Source organism: Podarcis liolepis, assembly GCF_965112155.1.
Source record: "Podarcis liolepis genome assembly, chromosome: 7".
Classification (NCBI taxonomy): Eukaryota; Metazoa; Chordata; class Lepidosauria; order Squamata; family Lacertidae; genus Podarcis; species Podarcis liolepis.
Window position 1 is genome coordinate 89,971,928 of NC_139561.1, and position 24,948 is coordinate 89,996,875.

A 24,948-nucleotide genomic window follows, 5' to 3' on the forward strand; every position below is an offset into this window, starting at 1 on the left:
CTTTGAAGGTGACCCGGGAACTACAACTAATCCAGAATGCAGCAGCCAGACTGGTGACTGGGAGCGGCCGCCGAGACCATATAACACCGGTCTTGAAAGACCTACATTGGCTCCCAGTACGTTTCCGAGCACAATTCAAAGTGTTGGTGCTGACCTTTAAAGCCCTAAACGGCCTCAAAGGCCCAGTATACCTGAAGGAGCGTCTCCACCCCCATCGTTCTACCCGGACACTGAGGTCCAGCTCCGAGGGCCTTTTGGCAGTTCCCTCACTGCGAGAAGTCAAGTTACAGGGAACCAGGCAGAGGGCCTTCTCGGTAGTGGCGCCCTCCCTGTGGAACGCCCTCCCAACAGATGTCAAAGAGAACAACAGCTACCAGACTTTTAGAAGACATCTGAAGGCAGCCCTGTTTAGGGAAGCTTTTAATGTTTGATGTATCACAGTATTTTAATATTCTTTTGGAAGCTGCCCAGAGTGGCTGGGGAAACCCAGCCAGATGGGCGGGGTATAAATAATAAATTATTATTATTATTATTATTATTATTACTATGGAACTCCCTGCCACCAACTTGGATGGCTTAAAAAAAAAGCGGATTTGACAGATTCATGGAGAAGACTATTGAGGGCTACATTCACACCCTCACAATTTGTGTGGCTCACTCAGATTAAACCATAAAGAAACTGTTTGAGTCGTTTAAAAAGGTGCCCCTAATGGGAAAGAAGCAATTTTTTTATTAAATATTTTGGTTTGTGCATGAGTGAGTGCAATTAATTGCATCAGCGCTAGGTGGCAGCAAATCCTCATGTCGATGACTCTTCCAAAGAGCCCGGGCATTAAAGCGATTCCTTCCGAAAGGCTTTCAGACAGCAGAATCCTGGAAATGTCCCGGACATTGCGGACGTAAGCCAACCCTAAGTTAAGCTGGTATCCCTGGATCCAAGTTCATTCATGCGGCTGAATTCATGAAACTTGGTACCTCCAACTGGATTTTGAATAGATGTGCGATTTGTTGTTACTGCTTTGAAATTTATTTCTCGGCAGGTCGTGCTGAGAACAGCTAGTCCGAACAATGTTTTTAATAGGGCAGGGGGTGCTGGGGATGAATTTATGGAGCCGGGGTGCGGGTGGCCCAAAAATATTTGGGAACGGACTGCTTTAACGCATGTGAGCAACACCTGTGGAAACTGCAAAAAGGTTGAGGATAGAAAGGCAGAACAAATGTGGAGCAAATTATGTAAAGAAAGAGGAATTGTGCACACATGTTAATAATGTGGGTGTGGTTGGAAGGTGGTTTGTTTGGTTGTTGTTGTGTTTTGCTTTTGTTGTTTTTAAGGGATGGCATCCAATTTCGTTGCACTTGTGCAATGTTGCACTAGTGTAATGACAATAAAGAATCTATCTATCTATCTATCTATAATATGTACAGGTGAAACTCGGAAAATTAGAATATCGTGGAAAAGTTCACTTATTTCAGTAATTCAACTTAAAAGGTGAAACTAATATATGAGATAGACTCATGACATGCAAAGCGAGATATGTCAAGCCTTTATTTGTTATAATTGTGATGATCATGGCGTACAACCGATGACAACCCCAAATTAACAATCTCAGAAAATTAGAATATTAAATGAAATCAGCAAAACAAGGATTGCAAATAGACCAGTATTGGACCTCTGAGAAGTAGAAGCATGCATATGTACTCAATACTTGGTTTGGGCCCCTTTTGCATCAATTACTGCCTCAATGCGGCATGGCGTGGATGCTATCAGCCTGTGGCACTGCTGAGGTGTTATGGAAGACCAGGATGTTTCAATAGCAGCCGTCAGCTCTTCTGCATTGCTCGGTCTCATGTCTCTCATCTTTCTCTTGGCAATGCCCCATGGATTCTCTATGGGGTTCAGGTCAGACGAGTTTGCTGGCCAATCAAGCACAGTAATCCCATGGGCATTGAACCAGGATTTGGTACTTTTGGCAATGTGGGCAGGTGCCAAAGTCCTGCTGGAAAATGAAGTCAGAATCCCCATAAAGCTCGTCTGCGGAAGGAAGCATGAAGTGCTCCAAAATCTCCTGGTAGACGTCTGTGTTGACCCTGGACTTAATGAAGCACAGGGGACCAACATCAGCTGATGACATGGCTCCCCAAATCAACACAGACTGTGGAAACTTCACACTGGACTTCAAGCATCTGGCATTGTGTGCCTCCCCATTCTTCCTCCAGACTCTGGGGCCTTGGTTTCCAAATGAGATGCAAAAGCTGCTCTCATCAAAAAAGAGATTTGGGGAGCCATGTCATCAGTTGGTGTCAAAGAGATTTGGGGAGCCATGTCATCAGTTGGTGTCAAAGAGATTTGGGGAGCCATGTCATCAGCTCATATATTAGTTTCACCTTTTAAGTTGAATTACTGAAATAAATGAACTTTTCCAGGATATTCCAATTTCCCAAGTTTCACCTGTACAAGGTGCAGAATAGGGATGCGTGACGACCCAGCTGTTTGTTGGGGGGGGCAGTGCAGCCCCATGCCTGGGTGTGGGTCCAGCGCCAGTGCTGAGCACCTCTCTCTGGTCCTGTGGCAGGGGAAGGAAGCTATCTCTCTCTCTCTCTCTGTGTCCCACCTCCAGCTAGCGAGGGAGGAGCCTGAATTCGAAGGGGCGGGGCACGTTGCCCAGGCCGGTGCATTGGGGCGTCAGGTCGATCTTCGCAGGGGGGACCATGGGGTGGAGGCTGAAGTGCTGGAGGATAGTGGTGAGGAAGAGGAAGATCTCCATTCGGGCCAGGCCGGCCCCCAGGCAAATGCGCTTCCCTGCAGGCGAGGAGCAAAGAACAGGGTTTAGAATCTGCACCACCGATTCCCAGAAGGAAAGGGGTCAAGGGTGGGCTGGAGAGTGTGAAGAATCCCAGACTCCAGGAATTGAAGAGTTGGGAGGGTCATCTAGCACAACCCCCCACGAGGCAGGAATCTTGCCCAACGTGGCGGTCAAACCCACAACCCTGAGATTAGGAGTCTCATGCTCTACTGACAGAGCTAATCCAGAATGCGGCAGCTAGACTGGTGAGTGGGAGCGGCCGCCAAGACCACGTAACACCGGTCCTGAAAGACCTACATTGGCTCCCAGTACGTTTCCGAGCATCGTTCAAAGTGTTGGTGTTGACCTTTAAAGCCCTAAACGGCCTCGGTCCAGTATATCTGAAGGAGCATCTCCACCCCCATCGTTCTACTGAGGTCCAGCACCGAGGGCCTTCTGGTGGTTCCCTCACTGCGAAAAGTGAAGCTACAGGGAACCAGGCAGAGGGCCTTCTTGGTAGCGGCACCCGTCCCGTGGAATGCCCTGCCATCAGATGTCAAAGAAATAAACAACTATCTGATGTTTAGAAGACATCTGAAGGCAGCCTTGTTTAGGGAAGTTTTTAATGACTGAAGTTTGAATGTATTTTTAATCACTTGTTGGAAGCCACCCAGAGTGGCTGGAGTAGAAATTATTATTATTATTATTATTATTATTATTATTATTATTATTATTATTATTATTAATCTATTTAAGCAGATGGGGAGTGTCCAAATGTGGTTCACTGGCCTTCCCCAATTCTATAAAAATTATGCTTAATGTTGAGAAAGTGAATTGATAAACATCTCCCTCCCTCTCTCGTAACACTCTGACTCGGGGACCTCCAATGCGGTTCAGTGTTTGGAGGGTCAGGACAGATCCAAGCAGGTCCTTCATGCAGCACATTGTTGAACTATGGAACTCCCTGCCACAAGAGACCCGGATGGTCATCGACCTGGGTGGTTTGAAAAGAGGATTGGGCAAATTCAGGAAGGGAGGAGAGGGCTCTTGATGGCTACCAGCCAAGGTGGCTATGCCCAACTTCCCTGGTCAGAGGCAGCGAGGCTTCTGAATCCCAGCTCTGGTTTCTCCTCACCTGAGCACAAGGCAGACATTGCCACATACTTGGAGGCACATCAGACTTTCAGCAAGTCAGTTAGGAGGAGATGGTCTCTCGCCACATCTCCAAACACGACATCGATTGTCATCTTGTTGTCAAACAAAAACACCTTGGAGGCCCCAGGCCACAGAGAGGTTAGGCTGGCCTCAACCAGAGCCAGGGCCTTTTCGGCCGTGGCCCCGATCTTGTGGCACGCTCTGTCACAAGAGACTAGGGCCCTGCGGGACTTGACATCTTTCCGCAGGGTCTGCAAGACAGAGCTGTTCTGCCTGGCCTTTGGCCAAGACACAGTCTGACCCCCTCCGTTGGTAATCCTCATAGAACTCTAGCCCAATGGTTGCCATTAATTTGATTTGAATTAATTTTATAATGAAATGATTTTAGAATGTTGTATTATTTTATTGTTGTTAGCCGCCCTGAGCCCGGCTTCGGCTGGGGAGGGCGGGATATAAATAAAAAAATTATTATTATTATTATTATTATTATTATTATTATTATTATTATTAATTCACTTGGAAGGTTTAAGACCAAGCAGTGTGCAAGCAAAATCACAGGTATGTAAACCATACCGAAAATCCACCTCCCTCAGAGACTTTAGCAGCTGCATGTTGCGCGATAGTTTTTTCAAAATCGTTCATTGCTCTTGTGCAAACTTTGTTTAGCTAAGGACCACTGTTGTGCCAGGCTTCAATAATACACACACGTATATTTAAATCCATACCACTCATTAGGAAACACAGCGGCTTTTCTTGTGCGCTTCCTGTGGCACCAGTGGAAGGAAAAGGCATTGGAGGAATGAAAATAAAATAAGAAGTGCTTGCAGGATCAGGCCAATGGCCTATTGAGTCCCAACCAGACACCATTGGGAAACCCGCAAGCTAGACCGGCAACTGGTGCTCAGAAGAATTTCCTTCCACATCAGCTTTATGGATGCTGTCCATGATTAAATGGGCGCAAGATATTGGGAAAAATATTATGCTTGAACAATGGGAAAAATTGTGGAAAGAAACTACGTGTTATACTTTGAAAGAAAATTACCTTAAAATACAACATAGATGGTATTTAACACCTGAAAGAGTAGCCAAAATGAATAAAAACTGCGGCGAAGCATATATGTATTATAAATGTATTATTGTTGAATTATCTCAATAAAAAAATTAAATATTAAAAAAAAACCTTAAAAAACAACCTTATGGATGTTGTATTTATGTAACCCAAACACAGCAGACCGACTGCTCTGTTTCTTGAGCATCGTGACACCTCCCTTGTCTTGCAGTTGATTAAGGAAGCAACGATCCAAACTACACCATGTTTTAATTTTTGCAACCCACCCCGGGACCTTTCTAGGTACCAAACCTCCTCCGACCGGCCTTGAGAGCAGTACATGTGAAAAGGATCTAGGAGTCTTGGTTGACCACAAACTTGACATGAGCCAACAGTGTGACGCGGCAGCTAAAAAAGCCAATGCAATTCTGGGCTGCATCAATAGGAGTATAGCATCTAGATCAAGGGAAGTAATAGTGCCACTGTCTTCTGCTCTGGTCAGACCTCACCTGGAGTACTGTGTCAAGTTCTGGGCACCACAGTTCAAGAAGGACACTGACAAACTGGAACGTGTCCAGAGAAGGGCAACCAAAATGGTCAAAGGCCTGGAAACGATGCCTTATGAGGAACGGCTAAGGGAGCTGGGCATGTTTAGCCTGGAGAAGAGGAGGTTAAGGGGTGATATGATAGCCATGTTCAAATATAGAAAAGGATGTCACATAGAGGAGGGAGAAAGGTTGTTTTCTGCTGCTCCAGAGAAGCGGACACGGAGCAATGGATCCAAACTACAAGAAAGAAGATTCCACCTAAACATTAGGAAGAACTTCCTGACAGTAAGAGCTGTTTGACAGTGGAATTTGCTGCCAAGGAGTGTGGTGGAGTCTCCTACTTTGGAGGTCTTTAAGCAGAGGCTGGACAACCATATGTCAGGAGTGCTCTGATGGTGTTTCCTGCTTGGCAGGGGGTTGGACTCGATGGCCCTTGTGGTCTCTTCCAACTCTATGATTCTATGATTCCCTCCCTCTTCCGCTTCCCTACCTGGGGCGAAAGGCATGAAGGCGTCGCTGCTTTTGAAGGCGCCGTTTTCATCCAGGAAGTTGTCTGGGTTGAAGGCTGCGGGGTCCTTGAACTGGGTTGGGTCATAGTGCACTGAGCTCAGGAGAGGAATCACGTTGGTGCCCTGCGGTGAGATTTGGCAGGGAGAGAGAATGGGAGTTGTTAGGATTGCGGAAGGAAAAGGAAAAGAGACACGGGAAATGCTGAGAGCCGCTGGAGAGACAGCAGTCTTGACATTTGGGAGGTGGAAGGGGCTTCCAGTCAGGTCATGGGCAAGTTTTTGTTTTACTGACCAGGTTTCCCTCATAAAGGGTAGATCCAAATTACTGTATTTTTTGCCCCATAAGACGCACCTGACCATAAGATGCACCTAGTTTTTAGAGGAGGAAAACAATGGAAAAAAATATTCTGAACGAAACAGTGGATGTATGATTTTTGTGGTTCATGCTGTGGCCACAGACATGTGATCTGACGGTGAGTTTGGGGTAGCCCAATGCAAAAATCCTGAGAATCCATGTGGATCCGTCCTTTGTAACCACGTTTTTGTGCCATTGCGGCCCCAGGAAACAGTGGGTGCGTGTTTTTTTGGTGCAGGCTGTAGCCATGGACATGCTATGTGATCTGATGGTGAATTTGGGGTGACCCAATGCAAAAATCCTGAGGATCCATGGGCTTTTACCTCCCCCCTCCCAGGCAGCCTCCTTTACCTAGTCCCTTATTTCCCTCCTGATGGCTTACCGATCAGCTGTTTCCTTTCTACACTCCCTTCCCTCTTGTTTGCCTTAGTGTCTTTTCCTTAAAGGTAAAGGTACCCCTGCCCGTACGGGCCAGTCTTGACAGACTCTAGGGTTGTGAGCTCATCTCACTCTAGAGGCTGGGAGCCAGCGCTGTCCGAAGACACTTCCGGGTCACGTGGCTAGCGTGACGAAGCTGCTCTGGCGAGCCAGCACAGCAATGGAAACACCGTTTACCTTCCCGCTAGTAAGCAGTCCCTATTTATCTACATGCACCCGGGGGTGCTTTCGAACTGCTAGGTTGGCAGGCGCTGGGACCGAGCAACGGGAGCGCACCCCGCTGCGCGGATTCGAACCACCGACCATGCGATCGGCAAGTCCTAGTCGCTGAGGTTTTACCCACAGCGCCACCCGCGTCCCGTCTTTTCCTTAGCTGGAGCAGTTTTTTGCTCCTCCTTTTCTTCTAATTTCTCTCCTCATTGCTTTAATCTTCCTGTCTCCTCTCCTTGCAAGTTCGCTGTCTTTACTTCCCCCCTCCCAGGCAGCCTCCTTTATTGCTAGCGTCCCTTATCTCCCTCCCGATCGCTTGCCGATTAGCGGCTTTGTTTCAACACCCCCTTCCTTCTTTTAAAAAAAGAGAGCATGATCTGCTTTTTGCCCCTGGGCAATTTGGCTCCAGGGACCACACATTTGCTTCATAAGACGCACAGACATTTCCCCTTACTTTTTAGGAAGGAAAAAGTGCATCTTGTGGAGCGAAAAATACGGGTAAATTGGTGGTGAGAAAGTAAGAACATAAGGAGAGCCTGCTGGGTCCCCCACCTAGTCCAGCACCCTCTTTTCGCAGTGGCCAAATACCCCCAAGAACTTATGAATGCAGATAGACTGCCCCTGCAGATGGAGGTCCTATAAGAGCATAAGAAGAGCCTGGGTGCTGGATCAGGCCAAAGGGGTCCCATCTAACCCAGCATCCTGCTCTCACAGTGGCCGACCAGATTCCCGTGGGAAACCCACAAGCAGGATTCGAACACAAGAGCAACTCTCCCCTCCGGTGGTTTCCAGCAATTCAGAAGCGCTGCTGCCTCTGACTGTGGAGGGCAGAGCCGAGCCATTGACATGCTCAGAGTCAGAACCTACATGTTGGGCATCTGGTATCCTCCAGATGTTGCTGAAATCCAGTGGCTGGGAGCCCCCACAGCCAGCATGGCCAACAGTCACAGCATCATAGAACTGGAGGGACCCCAATGTTGAATGGTTTCTTTGAATTTTAGGTTTCATTACTGTTTCACAAGATGTGTATGTCTTTAAGGTCCAGAGCAAATAATATGACCTAGTTTTACAGCTGTGAAGCAGTATCTCCGGCGGGCTAGGGACAAAGGTGAGAGCTGTTTCCTAGTTCTGCTGGATCTCTCAGCGGCCTTTGACACCATCGACCATAACATCCTTCTGGACCGTCTAGAGGGGTTGGGAGCTGGGGGCACTGTTATACGGTGGTTCTGCTCCTTCCTCCTGGGCCGTGTCCAGAAAGTGGTGGTGGGGGGATGAGTGTTCAGACCCCTGGGCTCTCACTTGTGGGGTGCCTCAGGGTTCTGTCCTCTCCCCCATGCTTTTTAACATCTATATGAAGCCGCTGGGAGAGATCATCAGGGGGTTTGGGCTGGGTGTTCATCAGTATGCGGATGACACCCAGCTCTACCTCTCTTTTCAGTCAGAACCAGTGAAGGCGGTGAAGGTCCTGTGTGAGTGCCTGGAGGCGGTTGGAGGATGGATGGTGGCTAACAGATTGAGGTTGAATCCTGACAAGACAGAAGTACTGTTTTTGGGGGACAGGGGGTGTGTGGGGGATTCCCTGGTCCTGAATGGGGTAACTGTGCCCCTGAAGGACCAGGTGCGCAGCCTGGGAGTCATTTTGGACTCACAGCTGTCCATGGAGACACAGGTAAATTCTGTATCCAGGGCAGCTGTCTACCAGCTACATCTGGTACGCAGGCTGAGACCCTACCTGCCCGCAGACTGTCTTGCCAGAGTGGTGCATGCTCTAGTTATCTCCCGCTTGGACTACTGCAACGCGCTCTACGTGGGGCTACCTTTGAAGGTGACCCGGAAACTGCAATTAATCCAGAATGCGGCAGCTAGACTGGTGACTGGGAGTGGCCGCCGGGACCACATAACACCGGTCCTGAGAGATCTGCATTGGCTCCCAGTACGTTTCCGAGCACAATTCAATGTGTTGGTGCTGACCTTTAAAGCCCTAAACGGCCTCGGTCCAGTATACCTGAAGGAGCGTTTCCACCCCCATCGTTCAGCCCGGACACTGAGATCCAGCTCCGAGGGCCTTCTGGCGGTTCCCTCATTGTGAGAAGTAAGGTTACAGGGAACCAGGCAGAGGGCCTTCTCAGTAGTGGCGCCTGCCCTGTGGAACGCCCTCCCACCAGATGTCAAAGCAATAAATAACTATTTTACTTTTAAAAGACAACTGAAGGCAGCCCTCTTTAGGGACGTTTTTAATGTCTAATGCTGTACTGTTTTTAACATTCAGTTGGAAGCCACCCAGAGTGGCTGGGGAAACCCAGCCAGATGGGCGGGGTATAAATAAATTATTATTATTATTATTATTATTATTATTATTATTATTATTATTATTATATAGCAGGTGCTGGTGAAGGTAAAGGGACCCCTAACCATTTGGTCCAGTCGTGGCCGACTCTGGGGTTGTGGCGCTCATCTCGCTTTATTGGCCGAGGGAGCCGGCGTACAGCTTCCGGGTCATGTGGCCGGCATGACTAAGCCGCTTCTGGCGAACCAGAGCAGCGCACGGAAACGGTACCTATTTATCTATAGTGGTACCTCAGGTTACATACACTTCAGGTTACGTACGCTTCAGGTTACGGAATCCGCTAACCCAGAAATAGTACCTCTGTTTAAGAACTTTGCTTCAGGATGAGAACAGAAATCGTGCTCCGGCGGCGCGACAGCAATGGGAGGCCTCATTAGCTAAAGTGGTGCTTCAGGTTAAGAACAGTTTCAGGTTAAGAACGGACCTCCGGAACGAATTAAATTCTTAACCCAAGGCACCACTGTACTTGCACTTTGACGTGCTTTCGCACTGCTAGGTGGGCAGGAGCAGGGACCGAGCAACGGGAGCTCACCCCGTCACAGGGATTCGAACTGCCGACCTTCCGATCGGCAAGCCCTAGGCTCTGTGGTTTAACTCACAGTGCCACCCGCGTCCCATAGCAGGTGCTGTTAAGTTATGTTAATTAAGCTGTTGGGTATAGTATATAAAGACCAGCATGTAGCTCTCTCAGTCCCCTGGTGAATGGGTCAAATGGGTCACATTTATTTATATAATGTAATTTAGTGTAAAAAGGAGTTTTTGTTTTTGTTATTAAAACCAAGCAAAAGTTACTTCTGTGTTTCTTGAATGTGTGGTCTCCCCAGCACGCCTCCTGCTGCCCAACTAATCTGCGAAATAGCCAACACCCAAGGGTCCTCTAGCCCAACCCTGTGAGCTGGGGTGGGAGGGGGAAGTTTGACATCCAGCACATAGCTGTCAACTTACAGATTTGAAAATAAGGGACCAGCAGCCTCGAAAATAAGGGATCAGCAGCCAAAATAAGGGATTTTAACAACCAGCAGCCAAACGAAGCCTCAAGCGGTGGTTCCCACAGCGCAGCAACCCGGCAAAGGGGATGCAGCAAGGAAAACCACCGTCACCTCTCCGCTGGGAAGCGCTGAGCAAAGGCGAGTCCCCAGGCAACGCGGCCGATTTGATCGGCACAAGGCATGCAAGCTCCACCCCCCAGTCGTTCTTAGACTCCTTATTGGGTGAGCAACGCAGCCAAGCAACACAGCTGGAGCCTCCCTCCTCCCTGGCCGGCAGGGAGGGAGGGAGAGGAGCTGCTTCCTTTGAAACCCGGGAAATTTAAGGGACATCATCAATAAAGGACAGCAGCGGGACACGGCGCTGGGATAAGGGACTGTCCCGCCAAATAAGGGGCGGTTGACAGCTATGATCCAGCAACATCAGGAGGGCCTCTTTGCAGTGAAGGAAACTGGGCGGGGTTCTTCTTCTTCTGACCTTGGGCAGCAGGAAGCCCCGGAAGGGGGTGTCGCGGGTGACGGCGCGAGGGAGCCCCATGGGCAGGATGGTGATGTAGCGCTGGATCTCGTAGAGGACGGCCTCTGTGTAGGGCATGTGCTTGCGGTCAGCCAGGCAGGGGGGGCGGTCTGGCCCAATCACGTGGTCAATCTCCTGGTGGACTCGAGCTGCAGGGAGATGGACAGGAGGAGGAGGCGATGGTTCTTGAACCCAGTGCTTGAACACACAATCACAGCAACGCAGGAAACTCCCCTGGCCCCTGACCGCTAAGCCCACTGGGAACTGTAGTCCTGCAACACTAGGAGGGCAACTGGTCCCCCATCCATCCTCGGAGATGCTGCCAGGTACTGCAGCCGCCGGGACCTTCTGTATGCCAAACAGATGTCCTGCGTGCCCAGCTTTCCTTTTGAAACACCGTATAATAATCAAGGGAAGTAATAGTGCCACTGTATTCTGCTCTGGTCAGACCTCACCTGGAGTACTGTGTCCAGTTCTGGGCACCACAGTTCAAGAAGGACACTGACAAACTGGAACGTGTCCAGAGGAGGGCAACCAAAATGGTCAAAGGCCTGGAAACGATGCCTTATGAGGAACGGCTAAGGGAGCTGGGCATGTTTAGCCTGGAGAAGAGGAGGTTAAGGGGTGATATGATAGCCATGTTCAAATATATAAAAGGATGTCACATAGAGGAGGGAGAAAGGTTGTTTTCTGCTGCTCCAGAGAAGCGGACACGGAGCAATGGATCCAAACTACAAGAAAGAAGATTCCACCTAAACATTAGGAAGAACTTCCTGACAGTAAGAGCTGTTTGACAGTGGAATTTGCTGCCAAGGAGTGTGGTGGAGTCTCCTACTTTGGAGGTCTTTAAGCAGAGGCTTGACAACCATATGTCAGGAGGGCTCTGATGGTGTTTCCTGCTTGGCAGGGGGTTGGACTCGATGGCCCTTGTGGTCTCTTCCAACTCTATGATTCTATGATTCTAATAATAATAATAATAATAAATTTTATTTATACCCCACCCTCCCCAGCCAGAGCTGGGCTCAGGGCGGCTAACACCAATAAAATCACAGTAAAAACATAATAGGGGGTGGGGAACCAATTTAAAACACAGGTTAAAATGCCATTTAAAATGCAGCCTCATTTTAAAAGTAGCCGATAAATCAAGACCATAAGGGGAGGGAAACATAAGGGTCAGACTGAGTCCAAACCAAAGGCCAGGCGGAACTGCTCCGTCTTGCAGGCCCTGCAGAAAGATGTCAAGTCCCGCAGGGCCCTAGTCTCTTGTGAGAGAGCATTCCACCAAGTCGGGGCCAGTACTGAAAAGGCCCTGGCCCTAGTTGAGACCAATCAAACCACCTTGCGACCTGGGACCTCCAAAATGTTGTCATTGGTGGACCTTAAGTTTGGGCTGCAGGGAACCAGTCTAGGCCACGGGTTGACCAGATACTTAATAGACACGTGAAGTGGAGAGCAGTACAATTACTGTCTATCTGCAAGAGGCCACACTGTGGGTCTGTTGGTGAGCGAGATAGGCAATGAGCTGCAACGGCAACTGTTCCCTTCCTCCCAGGTTGCACTTCTACATGATCATGACAAGCCAACGGGAGTTGCCTCCACGACCAACGGCCGACATGCGCCGTTCCAAAAAGCCGCCACGCCTGCAACGGGACACGCCGGAGCCAGCCCTGGGACGCGCCGCCCGGGAGATGGCAGAGGGGGGCCGGCAGCGGAAGGAAGCGCCAGAGTCCCGGGAGCTCCATGCAGGAGGTCCACAGGTCAAGGTGGGCCCTGGGCCCATCCACACATCCCTGCTGTTCCTGCCTCCGAGGTGGCCGCTGCCCAGACGCAGCCCAGTAGCATGGCGCGTTGGGAGGGCCCAAAATGGTCATCCAGTCCCCCCCTACCCCACGCAATGTGGGGGTCGCAGCTCCCTCCCCTCACCTGCCACTTCGGGGTGCTTCATGAGGATGAGGAAGCTGTAGCGCAGGGTGGTGCTGGTGGTCTCGGTGCCCCCGAAAAACAGGTTGTGGGTGGTCATCACCAGCGTCTCCGTGTGGAAGTAGCTCAAAGGGTCTTGCTTCTCCTGAAAGAGAGCAGAGGGGAGGCCGCATGCGCAAGGATGGATTGCGGATTGTGTTCTCCTGCGGGGGAAAGCTTGGCTCCCCCCTCCCTTGTGATATTGCAGCCGCCTCCAATTCTTCAGTTCTCTGATTCTATATGCCCACTCGACTGCTTTGATTGGCGGAACTGGCGTGACTACGGGCGCCACGTAACTCCTGTTCTGCAGCTGCAAGAAATCGGTCTTTTAGTGTGGCAGCACCTGAACTTTGGAACTCCCTGCCGATTGACACCAGGCAGGCACCTTCTCTGCGCTTGTTTAGGCAAACCTTACCCAGATGTTTAGAGGGACGTGGGTGGCGCTGTGGGTTAAACCACAGAGCCTAGGACTTGCCAATCAGAAGGTCGATGGTTCGAATCCTCGCAACGGGGTGAGCTCCCATTGCTTGGTCCCTGCTCCTGCCAACCTAGCAGTTCGAAAGCACGTCAAAGTGCAAGTAGATAAATAGGTGGGAAGTCCTGCTGGCCACATGACCCGGAAGCTGTACGCCGGCTCCCTTGGCCAATAAAGCGAGATGAGCACCACAACCCCAGAGTCGGCCACGACTGGACCTAATGGCCCTTTTACCTTTACCTTTTACCCAAATGTTTAGAAATCCGATCCATTGCTATTTTAACTTTTACAGTGTCTTAAACTATTGCTGTTGATTTTTTTTTTTTACCATATTTTTTCGTGTATAAGACTAGGTTCCCCCCCCCAAAAAAAACAATGTTCAAAATTTGGGGGCATCTTACACACAGATAGATCCCCCCCCATTTTCTTAAATCGGAATCTCCCAAAATAGGGGGGTCTTATACATGGGGGCGTCTTATAGATGGAAAAATACGGTAATAATTCAATTTTTTAAATCTTTTTGTAAACCACTTGGAAGTTTGCGTGGTTCCTTTTTCCAAACAAGGTGTGCATAAATTTTTACGAATCAAATAAATGAATAGTAGACAAGGCTCTGATAGCCTACTGGAGACCTCAGGGCAGGGGTTTTACCCCAAGCGAATTGAACAGCAGGGGTGGTGGCTGGTGGTGGCTGAAGGCCTTTGGGTGCTGGGGTGGGTGGGTGTCCTGGGGGCAGCTGGACCCCCCTCCTTGGAGGTACCTGTTCCATGCGGATGAGGAAGCAGTCGATGAAGTCCCGTGGGGCGTCGGGGTCCAGATCCTTTTGGTGGCACCGAATGCGCTCTGCGATAAACTGACGCAGTTTCTCAAAGTTGCGAAAGATTTGGTGATGGGGCCCCGGCAGGACGTCCATGAGGCTGGGGAAGATGTTGTAGAGCTGGGGAAATGGGGAGGAGAGGTAATAATAATAAAATTATTATTATTATTATTATTATTATTATTATTATTATTATTATTATTATTATTACAGTGGTACCTTGGGTTACATACGCTTCAGGTTACACACTCCGCTAACCCAAAAATAGTGCTTCAGGTTAAGAACTTTGCTTCAGGATGAGACCAGAAATCGTGCTCCGGCATCACGGCGGCAGCGGGAGGCCCCATTAGCTAAAGTGGTGCTTCAGGTTAAGAACAGTTTCAGGTTAAGAACGGACCTCCAGAACAAATTAAGTACTTAACCCGAGGTACCACTGTATTATTGTTATTATTATTATTTATGCCCTGCCTCTCAATTTTATGATTCTATGATCCTACTTTTATTTGATGTGACATTTGTTATCATACTGTGTCATCTTATAAATAAAAAGGTAAAGCGACCCTTGACCATTAGGTCCAGTCATGGCCGACTCTGGGGTTGCGGCGCTCATCTCGCTTTATTGGCCGAGGGAGCCGGCGTACAGCTTCCGGGTAATGTGGCCAGCATGACTAAGCCGCTTCTGGCCAACCAGAGCAGCACATGGAAACGCCGTTTACCTTCCCGCTGGAGCGGTACCTATTTATCTACTTGCACTTGACCTGCTTTCGAACTGCTAGGTTGGCAGGAGCAGGGACCGAACAATGGGAGCTCACCCCGTCGTGGGGATTCGAACCACCGACCTTCTGATCAGCAAGCCCTAAGCTCTGTGGTTTAACCCACAGTGCCACCCGTGTCTCCTTCATGTTATAAATAAATATAGGTAAATAATAATAGCCCCAATGGGAGCTGCCTCACTCTCAAAGAGGCAATTTGTTGGAACATTGTAACTTGACAGTCATTTTCACGCAACATCAATTTTCCTTTGGAGTCAGGTGGAGAAAAGAGACCCTGAGGGACCTGATTCAAATTTGTTCACTATGGGGGTTTTTAAAAGGTAAAGGTAAAGGGACCCTTGGCCATTAGGTCCAGTCGTGGCCGACTCTGCGGTTGTGGCGCTCATCTCACTTTACTGGCTGAGGGAGCCGGCGTACAGCTTCTGGGTCATGTGGCCAGCAGGACTAAGCCGCTTCTGGCAAACCAGAGCAGCGCACGGAAACACCGTTTACCTTCCCGCCGGAGCGGTACCTATTTATCTACTTGCACTTTGGCGTGCTTTCGAACTGCTAGGTTGGCAGGAGCAGGGACCGAACAATGGGAGCTCACCCCGTCGTGGGGATTCGAACCACCAACCTTCTGATCAGCAAGTCCTAGGCTCTGTGGTTTAACCCACAGCGCCACCTGCGTCCCATGGGGGTTTTTAAGCAGAGGATATTCCCTAGCTGTGATTTCTGGCTTGCAGAGGGTTGGACTAGATGACTCTTATTGTCCCTTCCAACTCTACAATTCTGCAGGTTGCAGCCCCAAAGGGGTGGAGAGCAGCAAGTGGGTCTCCTCTGATGCTTGGACCCACCCTCTTCCCAGGGCCCTCCTCACCTCCCCCCAGATGGAGCTCATGATCTTGAAGTTCTCGTTGAAGTGGTCCAGGAGGGTGAGGAAGTTGGCGTCTTGGTATTCGTAGCGCTGGCCAAACACCACGGCGCAGATGACGTTGGAGACGGCCCGGCAGACGGGGTTGATGGGGTCGAAGGGAGCCCCTGTGTAGAGAGAGGAAGAGGAAGAGGAGTCCTTGAGGGGGCCAGAGCGGCTCCTTCCTTGGAGGACCTCAAGGCGAGCAGGCAAGGAGACCCTCGCCCACAGCTCCACCCTCCCTCCTGAGTGCACCCCTGGGCCATGTGGTTTGACCAATCCTGGGACCAGCCCTGCCCTTTGAACAGGTCTCTGAGAGCCAGTGTGGTGTAGTGGTTAAGAGCGATAGTCTCATAATCTGGTGAACGGGGTTCGCGTCTCCGCTCCTCCACATGCAGCTGATATCCTGCTTTATCACTACCTGAAGGAGTCTCAAAACGGCTAACATTCTCCTTTCCCTTCCTCCCCCACAGCAAACACTCTGTGAGGTGAGTGGGGCTGAGAGACTTCAGAGAAGTGTGACTGGCCCAAGGTCACCCATCAGCTGCATGGGGAGGAGCGGGGAAGCGAACCCAGTTCACCAGATTACTAGTCCACCGCTCTAACCACTACACCATGCTGGCCTGCACCTCAAATCACTGCTCTGGAAAATGGGGAAAGGGGAGGCAAGTGTAGCTTCCCTTGCCGTAGAGTGGATCCTAAGAATACCAGAAGAGCCTGGTGGCTGGATCAGGCCAGAGGGAGCCCATGTAGGCCAGCATCCTGTTCTCACATAGAACCTAGGACTCAAGATAGTCTGCCTCTGGAGCTGGAGGTTCCATAAGAACAGAAGAAGATCTTGTTGCATCAGGCCAAAGGGAGCCCATCTAGTCCGGCATCCATATCTCCAACAGTGGAGGAGGCAGAGGAAAGCCGTCCTGGTTAGTCACCATCTCCTCTTCTGAAATCCTCTCCCGCCCACCAGGCGAGGACTCACCACCAGTTTTCTTGAACTCCTGGACCAGGAACTGGGCCTCCTCCTGGATCCGGCCTTCAATGCTGCTCGTTCCCATTCCAAAGTTCTTCAGGGTCTGCAGAGCGAAGCGGCGAAGGACCTTCCACTTGTCCCCGTTGGAGAAGGCGATGCCTGTCGGAGTCATGGGGAGCTGTGGGTCGAGGGGAGCTTGGAGGGGGGGCTGGGTGCTTGGTCTCCCTGCCCAAAGCTGATTTCCTCCCTTCTGCTCCAAGGGGACACCCCAAGACCTTCCTGAGGGGCAGTCCCTCTGGAAGTCAAGGTGAGGAGGTGGCTTGGGAGGTCATGAAAGCCAGGGGTGGCTAATTGATGAACTACAACTCCCCTTCTCCCCCTTTACCCTTGGCTGTGTGGGTTCCTGGGAGATGTAGTTCAGCAACCTCTGGAATAGTAGTAGAATCGTAGCGTTGGAAGGCCTCAGCCCAGTAGACCTGAAGGAGCATCTCCACCCCCATTGTTCTGCCAGGACGCTGAGGTCCAGCGCCAAGGGCCTTCTGGTAGTTCCCTCGCTACGAGAAGCCAAGTTCCCCCTGGTGTTTAGTCAAAATCTTCATTCCTGTAACTTGAAGCTGTGGGTACGAGTCCTACCCTCCAGAGCAGGAGAAAACAAGCTTGCCCCCTCTTCCATGTGACAGCCCTTCAGATATCTGAAGATGGTTATCATCTCTCTTCTCAGTCTCCTCTTTTCCAGGCTAATCCTACCCAGCTCCCTCAACCGTTCCTCATCAGGCTTCGTTCCCAGACCCTTGACCATCTCAGTTGCCCTCCTCTGCACACCTTCTCGTCAAAATCCTCCTTAAATTGTAGTGTCCAAAAGTGGACACAGCATTCCAGGTGTGGTCTGACCAAGGCAGAAGAGAGCAACACTATCACTTCCCTTGATCTGGACACTAGACTTCTGTTGATGCAGCCTAGAACAGCAGTAGCTTTTTGTTGTTGCTGCATCACACTGTGGACTCATGTTCAGCTTGGGGTCCACCAAGACCCTGAGGTCCTTTCCACAAGCCAGGTGTCCCCCAGTCATTGATAAACACCCTGGAGGTGACTCCTCTTTCACATCCTTCTGGTAAGAGTTGTTTGAGAGCCAGAGCCAGAGGTTGCCTGGGGGGTTGGGGTGGCGGCAGAGGTCCGGGGCTGACCCTCCCTGGAGACATTTCAGCAGAGGGTGGAGAGAGATATTTTGGAGAGACTGGAATAGCCAGATCCTATCTTGCAGACCCTGCACTGAGCTTGGTCCTAGACATCCCTTTTAACTCTATCCCATTGCTGTTTTCAAATCTACCCCTCTGGCCGCTAGCACTGAAGTGACCTCCTTAGCTAGCTGACCTTTGGGGTGGGGGCCGTTGTTGGGATACTGCCAGGGAGATAAAGTCCATCATGGCCCCAAGCCGTCTGCCGGATGATCCATCGATCTCCCGTAGTCACGCAGTATCCGCAATTAGCGACATGAGTTTCTAGAAACAAGCTTGCCACATTCTAGAGCTCATGCACACTCTATCAGCAGATAATGCACAGCGGAAGTCGCACTCAGGAGAGCATTATTTACAAGTTTTATTCAGTGTTGATCAGAACAAAGAAAGACATGACTGCCTGCGTCAGTGTCTCCAGACACAGAGAGAAAACGAAAGCAAAGACACAACAGAAACATCCTGTGAAAACAGGAAATACGCAGACTCTGTGACTCACAGCCTGCTCCCTTTTAAGGTGGAACGGAAATATCCTAACAGCCGTCTTCTTACCATTGCCCCTGGTGAAGCGATAGAAGACTGGGAAGTCACCACGGCCGCTGAAGTCATCCGCCTGGTCCACCAAGGCCTCCTTGACCGCCTGGTATCCGCAGAGGACCACGCAAGGCAGTGAGCCCAAGTGGATGGTGTAGATAGGGCCATAGCTCTCGCTGAGCTGCAAAAGGGAAGGACAGTTGCACAGGATTTGAATCACAGAATCGTAGGAATGTAAGAGCCTGGCTCCTGGATCAGGCCAATGGCCCACGTGGCCCAGGATCCTGTTCTCACACAGATGCCCATTATGAAAGCAGGATTTGAGCAGCAGACCCCTCTCTCCACCTTTAGTTTCCAGCAACTGGGGTTCAGGAGCATCGCTGCCTGAAAATGATTTACAGATGTTATTTAACTCCCAGGCGCTGTGGATTAAACCACAGAGCCTAGGGCTTGCCGATCAGAAGGTCGGCGGTTCGAATCCCCGCGACGGGGTGAGCTCCTGTTGCTCGGTTCCTGTTCCTGCCAATCTAGCAGTTCGAAAGCATGTCAAAAGTGCAAGTAGATAAATAGGTACTGCTCTGGCGGGAAGGTAAATGGCGTTTCCATGCACTGCTCTGCTTCGCCAGAAGCGGCTTAGTCCTGCTGGCCACATGACCTGGAAGCTGTACGCCGGCTCCCTTGGCCAATAAAGCGAGATGAGCGCCGCAACCCCAGAGCCGGTCATGACTGGACCTAATGGTCAGGGGTCCCTTTACCTTTAGACTTGCTAAAATGTATAAGACTGAATCATATAAATGCTGGAGATGCAAAGAGGCCGAAGGTACGTTCTATTATATGTGGCGGACTTGTAAAAGGGTAAAAGTCTATTGGGAAATAATTTATAATGAATTGAAAAAAATGTTTAAAGGTACTTTTCCAAAAAGACCAGAGTCCTTTTCTCTCTCCAAATCCTTTATTATTTTATTCTCATAATATACATTCTTTGCAACAAGCAACTCCAAAATAAACGGACAACTCCAAAATAAAATCATATGTAACAAAACCATGAGTCTCATGTTTTCATTTACACTGATCTCCTCTCCGATACCTTTACTTGATATTTCTTTCTGCTTTCTGCTTTCCTTATAGAATATTTATAAAAAATTAAATCTCTTAAATCCTATACCAATCTTTAACAATTTCAATTAATCCCTTCACCTCCCTCCTCACAGCCCGGTACTTCCCTCCACCTGTGTGCAATCTTCTTTACTTGCTATTATTTTTGTTATTGTTGCATTATTCACTTTATTTGTTATTCCATCCTTAATATATTATTATCCTATCTCCTTGCGCCTTTTAAACTTTTGCATATTGATTTTTAAGCTCCAGCACTGACTTTTTTCATGTATTCCTTAACACATTCCCACAGAGTCCTTTTCGTTGGGGATAAATCAGATCAAAATTCCCAGGTGTCATAAAGGCTATTTATGTATGCTACTACTGCGGCCCATGTTTTCTTAGCCCCCAAAATGGAAAACGGGCGAGGAGAAGAACGGCAACTCAAACTGATGGAATACGCGCAGCTGGCAGACTTAACTTATAGAATAAGAGAACAAGACGAATATACGTTTAAAGAAGAATGAAAAGTGTTTAATGGGTGAAAATTGTGTACATTTGAAAACGTTGGCAGCATTAAGATAAATTCAACAGGGTAAATAAGTTTTGATGGGTGTAATAATGGAATATTGAATGGTATAGTTTTTGTAAAATATGCAGGGATCTATGGCATGCAAACTGAACCATGGAAGGAGAAGAGGAGAAGAAGTCATTGAAATTTTAAGGTTGTTGAAATGAATAGTCTAAAATGTAAAATACAAAAACTTAATAAAAATTATATATGTAAAGAAACATCACTGTCCTTAGCTGTAGAGCTGGAAGGGACCCCCCCCAACTCCAACTCTGCAATTCTATGATTCTATGATTGTGTGCCAATGTGATACTTGATCGCGATGGGAAATTCAATGCAACAAAATCCCAACGGTGGGAATTGCAAAGGATGACATTATTAAATTCCTATGCCACCCTTCATCCGAAGATCAAAAGGCGGTATGCACTTTAATAACAGAAAAAACACACACCATCATAACGTACGAAAACGATAATCCGAGTATCAGGTTCTTTGATCTTAATTTCATTGCTCCTACCATCTCCACAGAAGGACACTGACAGCTCCAGCTCACCTGGGATTAATCTTTAACGAAAGGCCCAGATCGCATTTCTTGGCCCAGAAGCTTCTGTTGCTCAACCTTAATTGCTCAAGGTAATACTTCTTCTCGGATTATACGGGCTCACCCATCTCTTCCAGATTTCACCCTGTTTTGGCAGGACTAGAAAGTTGATGGGATGCCGCCCAGGGTGGCTGGGGCAACCCAGTAAGATGTGCGGGGTATAAATAGTGAGATTATCATTATTGAATGGGATGTCCCTATTTTCATCAGAGAAATGTTGGAATATGGTTACCAGATGTCCCCGTTTCCCGGGGACAGTCCCCGGATCTACAAATCTGTCCCCGGACAAAATCCGTCCCCGGAATGTCCCCGGATTTCATTTAATGTCCCCGGATGTATATTTGAAGTGTTGTAGATTTATTAGTAGGGAATGAATGTTGCGTGATGGGTTCAATGGCACAAGACACATCATATGGGGACTTCCGGCGAGGCAAAATGGTGGGCGCCACAGCAGCGAGCAGCTCCTGAAGCCAGCCAGAGCCAACTGCGCTACCAGGCTGGTTCCGGGCTGCTGAGACGGCCGCTGCTGCCACCACTGCCACCACTGCCGAGGGGGAACCGGGGACGCCAGGCACGTCAACGGAGGGAACCGCTGACCCTCCCGCGACCCAAATTGAGCCGGGAGCGAGAGCTCTATTTGCTCTATTTGTTCTTTTATTTTTTGTTTTACTTGTTTTACAGTATGTGTTATATTTGTATGAGACTCAATAAAAATTATTGGGGGGGGGGGAAAGATGGGCCACCTCTGCCTGCCCCTGGTATTTTGAGCCATGGCTTGGCTGTAGTTACTGAATGGGGTGCAGAATCAAAGAATTATAGTAGAGTTGTAGAGTTGGAAGGGACCCCTGGGGTCATCTAGCCCAACCCCCTGAAATGCAGGAATATCAGCTAAAGCATCCCTGACAGGGGACCCTCCCACCTATACTAAAGACCCTCCAAGGAACACACGAAATACCAACAGTGGAAGATTGGCAGATGAAGATGATGGACTTTTCGGAGCTAGCCGATCTGACTGGAAGAGTCCGTGACCAGAAGGAGGAGGACTATCAGGTGGAATGGAGGAAATTTAAAAACTTTTTAGCTAAATATGCTAAGATAATTTAAATGGGAAAGCTTGCAAATATCAGATAGGCTTAGGATTTAAATATGTAATGTGATGAATTAATATGTTTAAATGCAGAATTGGAAAGAAAGAAAGAAAGAAAGAAAGAAAGAAAGAAAGAAAGAAAGAAAGAGGTTAAGTGATTAAGTTAATTTTAGGAGAATATTGGTTTTGGAAAACCGTTAAAAAAGATATACACTGAAATTCAACCAGGGGGATATGGGGAAGTCACTTAACAATGTTACTAAGATTGGTTTAAATATGGTTATGATTTATGTTTGTTTGTCTATCTGTTTGTTTGTTAAAAAAATTATTGGAAAATCAATATTTTTTTTGGGAAAATAAATAAATAAAGACCCCCCCAAGGAAGGAGAGTCCACCCCATCCCAAGGGAGTCCATTCCACGGTTGAACAGCTCTTACTTTAGTCAGAATCTACTTTCTTGTAACTTGAAGCCACTGGTTCAAGTCTTACCCTCCAGATCAGGAGAAAATGAGCTTGTTCCGCCTTTCGCGGGACAGCCCTTCAGATATTTGAAGGTGGCTCTCTCCTCTCTCCTCTCCCCCAGCCTGAGCAGTGGCCTGGCTGTGGTTACGGAGAGCAGGAGGCAGTCCTCCCACGTTGAGTGTCCTGGTCTTCATGACTCCACAACTGCTGGCTCCGAATAAAATCCGCGTCTCGAATTGTACTCTGGCTGTTTTGCAGAGTCTGAGTGACCCCCTGCAAGAGGCCCTGGAGTCTATGGGGGAAGCTGTGGCGGCTAAACCGGTTTCACAGGTGTTTGTGGTCGCTAGCTTGGCCGTGAATGATGACAGGTCTGGCGTTTCGCTCAAGCACAAAACTCAACCATTTAAGTTACCCCTGGAAATAAAGAGAGAGAGAGAGGTTGTCTCTTACCTTTTCCAGAGATCGGTGCATTTCTTTGGGGTCTAACTGGAAGAGGTTGCCTACGAAAGGCAGTGGGGCTGGGCCGGGGGGCATCTTCCCACTCTTCCTGCCCCCCCTTTTCCCATTCAGGTACAAAACCAGGCAGGATAAGCAGAGTAGCAGCAACGCTGGGGTGGTTGCCCCGCTGAAGTCCATGGCTGCAGAGACAGGATGAACTGGACTTTCCCCTGTGCACTGAATATATGGGTGCGTATATATTTCCCCCTGTATTTTACTCCTGAAGTTTACGGCTGTTTACCGTCCTGCTCGGGCCTGGAGCCGTCTCTCCCCCGCAAGGCTGTAGGGAAGGTCTGGCAGGGAGCCATGCGGCCCGTCCGGTTTTCCTGCCCCCCAGCAGGACGTTGTTGTAAATCAGCCGAGCCGGTGGGGAAAGGCACCCAACTCCAGCTTCAGCTCTCGCTCTCGAAATATTCGTTTACATTCCCAGCTTCCAGCTGCCAAAGCAGGATTTTTGAGTCATGCACACTTTGCAAGTTATGGCTCGTGATGTCCTGATCATAGAATCATAGAATCATAGAATCCTAGAGTTGGAAGAGACCACAAGGGCCATCGAGTCCAACCCCCTGCCAAGCAGGAAACACCATCAGAGCCCTCCTGACATATGGTTGTCAAGCCTCTGCTTAAAGACCTCCAAAGTAGGAGACTCCACCACACTCCTTGGCAGCAAATTCCACTGTCAAACAGCTCTTACTGTCAGGAAGTTGTTCCTAATGTTTAGGTGGAATCTTCTTTCTTGTAGTTTGGATCCATTGCTCCGTGTCCGCTTCTCTGGAGCAGCAGAAAACAACCTTTCTCCCTCCTCTATGTGACATCCTTTTATATATTTGAACATGGCTATCATATCACCCCTTAACCTCCTCTTCTCCAGGCTAAACATGCCCAGCTCCCTTAGCCGTTCCTCATAAGGCATCGTTTCCAGGCCTTTGACCATTTTGGTTGCCCTCCTCTGGACACGTTCCAGTTTGTAGACTTCTGGTTTTCATTTCACTTGGCTTTCCACTCCCCACACTTTCCCCATTTTAGCCCCATTTCACAGGCCCCACCCAGACCCTGGAAACCTTAAGAACACCGGAAGAACCGGACTGCTGGTTTAGGCCCAAGGGTTAAGTCCAGCATCCTGTTCCTACAGTGGCCAAATGCCCCTCTCCCCCCAAGAACTGAAAAACCTAGATAGACTGCCACTGGACCTGGAGGTTCCATGAGAATGTAAGAAGATTCTGGCTGATGGATCAGGCCCATCCAGGTCCAGCAATCTGTTCTCAAATGTGGGAACTCAGGGAGCAGAATACAAGAGCAAGAGCCTTCTTGTGGTTTCCAGCATTGGGATTCAAACTTGAGATCAAATTCTGGGGCTTACATTAAGCCCTAAGGATGTGATGGCCACCAATCTAGGTAAAGGTAAAGGGACCCCTGACCATTAGTTCCAGTGATGACTGACTCTGGAGTTGTGGCGCTCATCTCGCTTTACTGGCCGAGGGAGCTGGTGTACAGCTTCCGGGCAGTGGCATAGCGTGGGGGGTGCAGGGGGGCCGGCCGCACCGGGCGCAACATCTGGGGGTTAGGGTTAGGGGGCGCAAATCCATGGGTTAGGGGGCGCAAATTACTTGCCTTGCCCCGGGTGCTGACAACCCACGCTACGCCACTGCTTCCGGGTCATGTGGCCAGCATGACTAAGCCGCTTCTGGCAAACCAGAGCAGCACATGGAAACGCCATTTACCTTCCTGCTGGAGTGGTACCTATTTATCTACGTGCACTTTGGCGTGCTTTTTGAACTGCTAGGGTGGCAGGAGCAGGGACCGAGCAATGGGAGCTCACCCCGTCGCGGGGATTCGAACCGCCGACCTTCTGATCGGCAAGTCCTAGGCTCTGTGGTTTAACCCACAGTGCCACCCGCATGCCGGCCACCAATCTAGATGGCTTGGAAAGAGGATTGGACAAAATCAAGGATGAGGAGAGGGCTGTCAGTGGAGGATATCTGTGCTCTGCCTCTATTATCTGAGTCTAGAAAAATTCAACCTGTGCGGCAGATAGAAGTAGTGCAACTCCTGCAACACGTTGGTGATTAATATACACAGAATAATAAAT

General features: G+C 49.3%; 1 protein-coding gene across 1 annotated transcript; it reads right to left on the reverse strand.

Annotated features, from left to right (window-relative positions):
* Window positions 1-1,521: 1,521 nt before the first annotated feature.
* LOC310712837 (cytochrome P450 2F5-like) lies at window positions 1,522-23,266 on the reverse strand. Its single transcript, XM_083516246.1, has 9 exons — window positions 22,812-23,266; window positions 18,564-18,726; window positions 16,789-16,938; window positions 15,780-15,940; window positions 14,091-14,267; window positions 12,820-12,961; window positions 10,858-11,045; window positions 6,025-6,166; window positions 1,522-2,800 (listed from the first exon to the last, which is right to left on the reverse strand). The coding sequence occupies exons 1-9, from the start codon at window positions 22,995-22,997 to the stop codon at window positions 2,619-2,621; spliced, it is 1,491 nt and encodes a 496-aa protein (XP_083372372.1). The 5' UTR covers window positions 22,998-23,266; the 3' UTR covers window positions 1,522-2,618.
* Between the last annotated feature and the right edge of the window lie 1,682 nt (window positions 23,267-24,948).

Coding starts and splice junctions, on each gene's coding strand:
- LOC310712837 (XM_083516246.1), bottom strand. CDS start 22,997: ATGGACTTCAGCGGGGCAACCACCCCAGCGTTGCTGCTACTCTGCTTA. Junction 16,939..18,563: donor TCGCTTCACCAGGGGCAATG/GTAAGAAGACGG, acceptor TGACTCCGACAG/GCATCGCCTTCTCCAACGGG. Junction 2,801..6,024: donor CTTCATGCCTTTCGCCCCAG/GTAGGGAAGCGG, acceptor CCTCGCCTGCAG/GGAAGCGCATTTGCCTGGGG.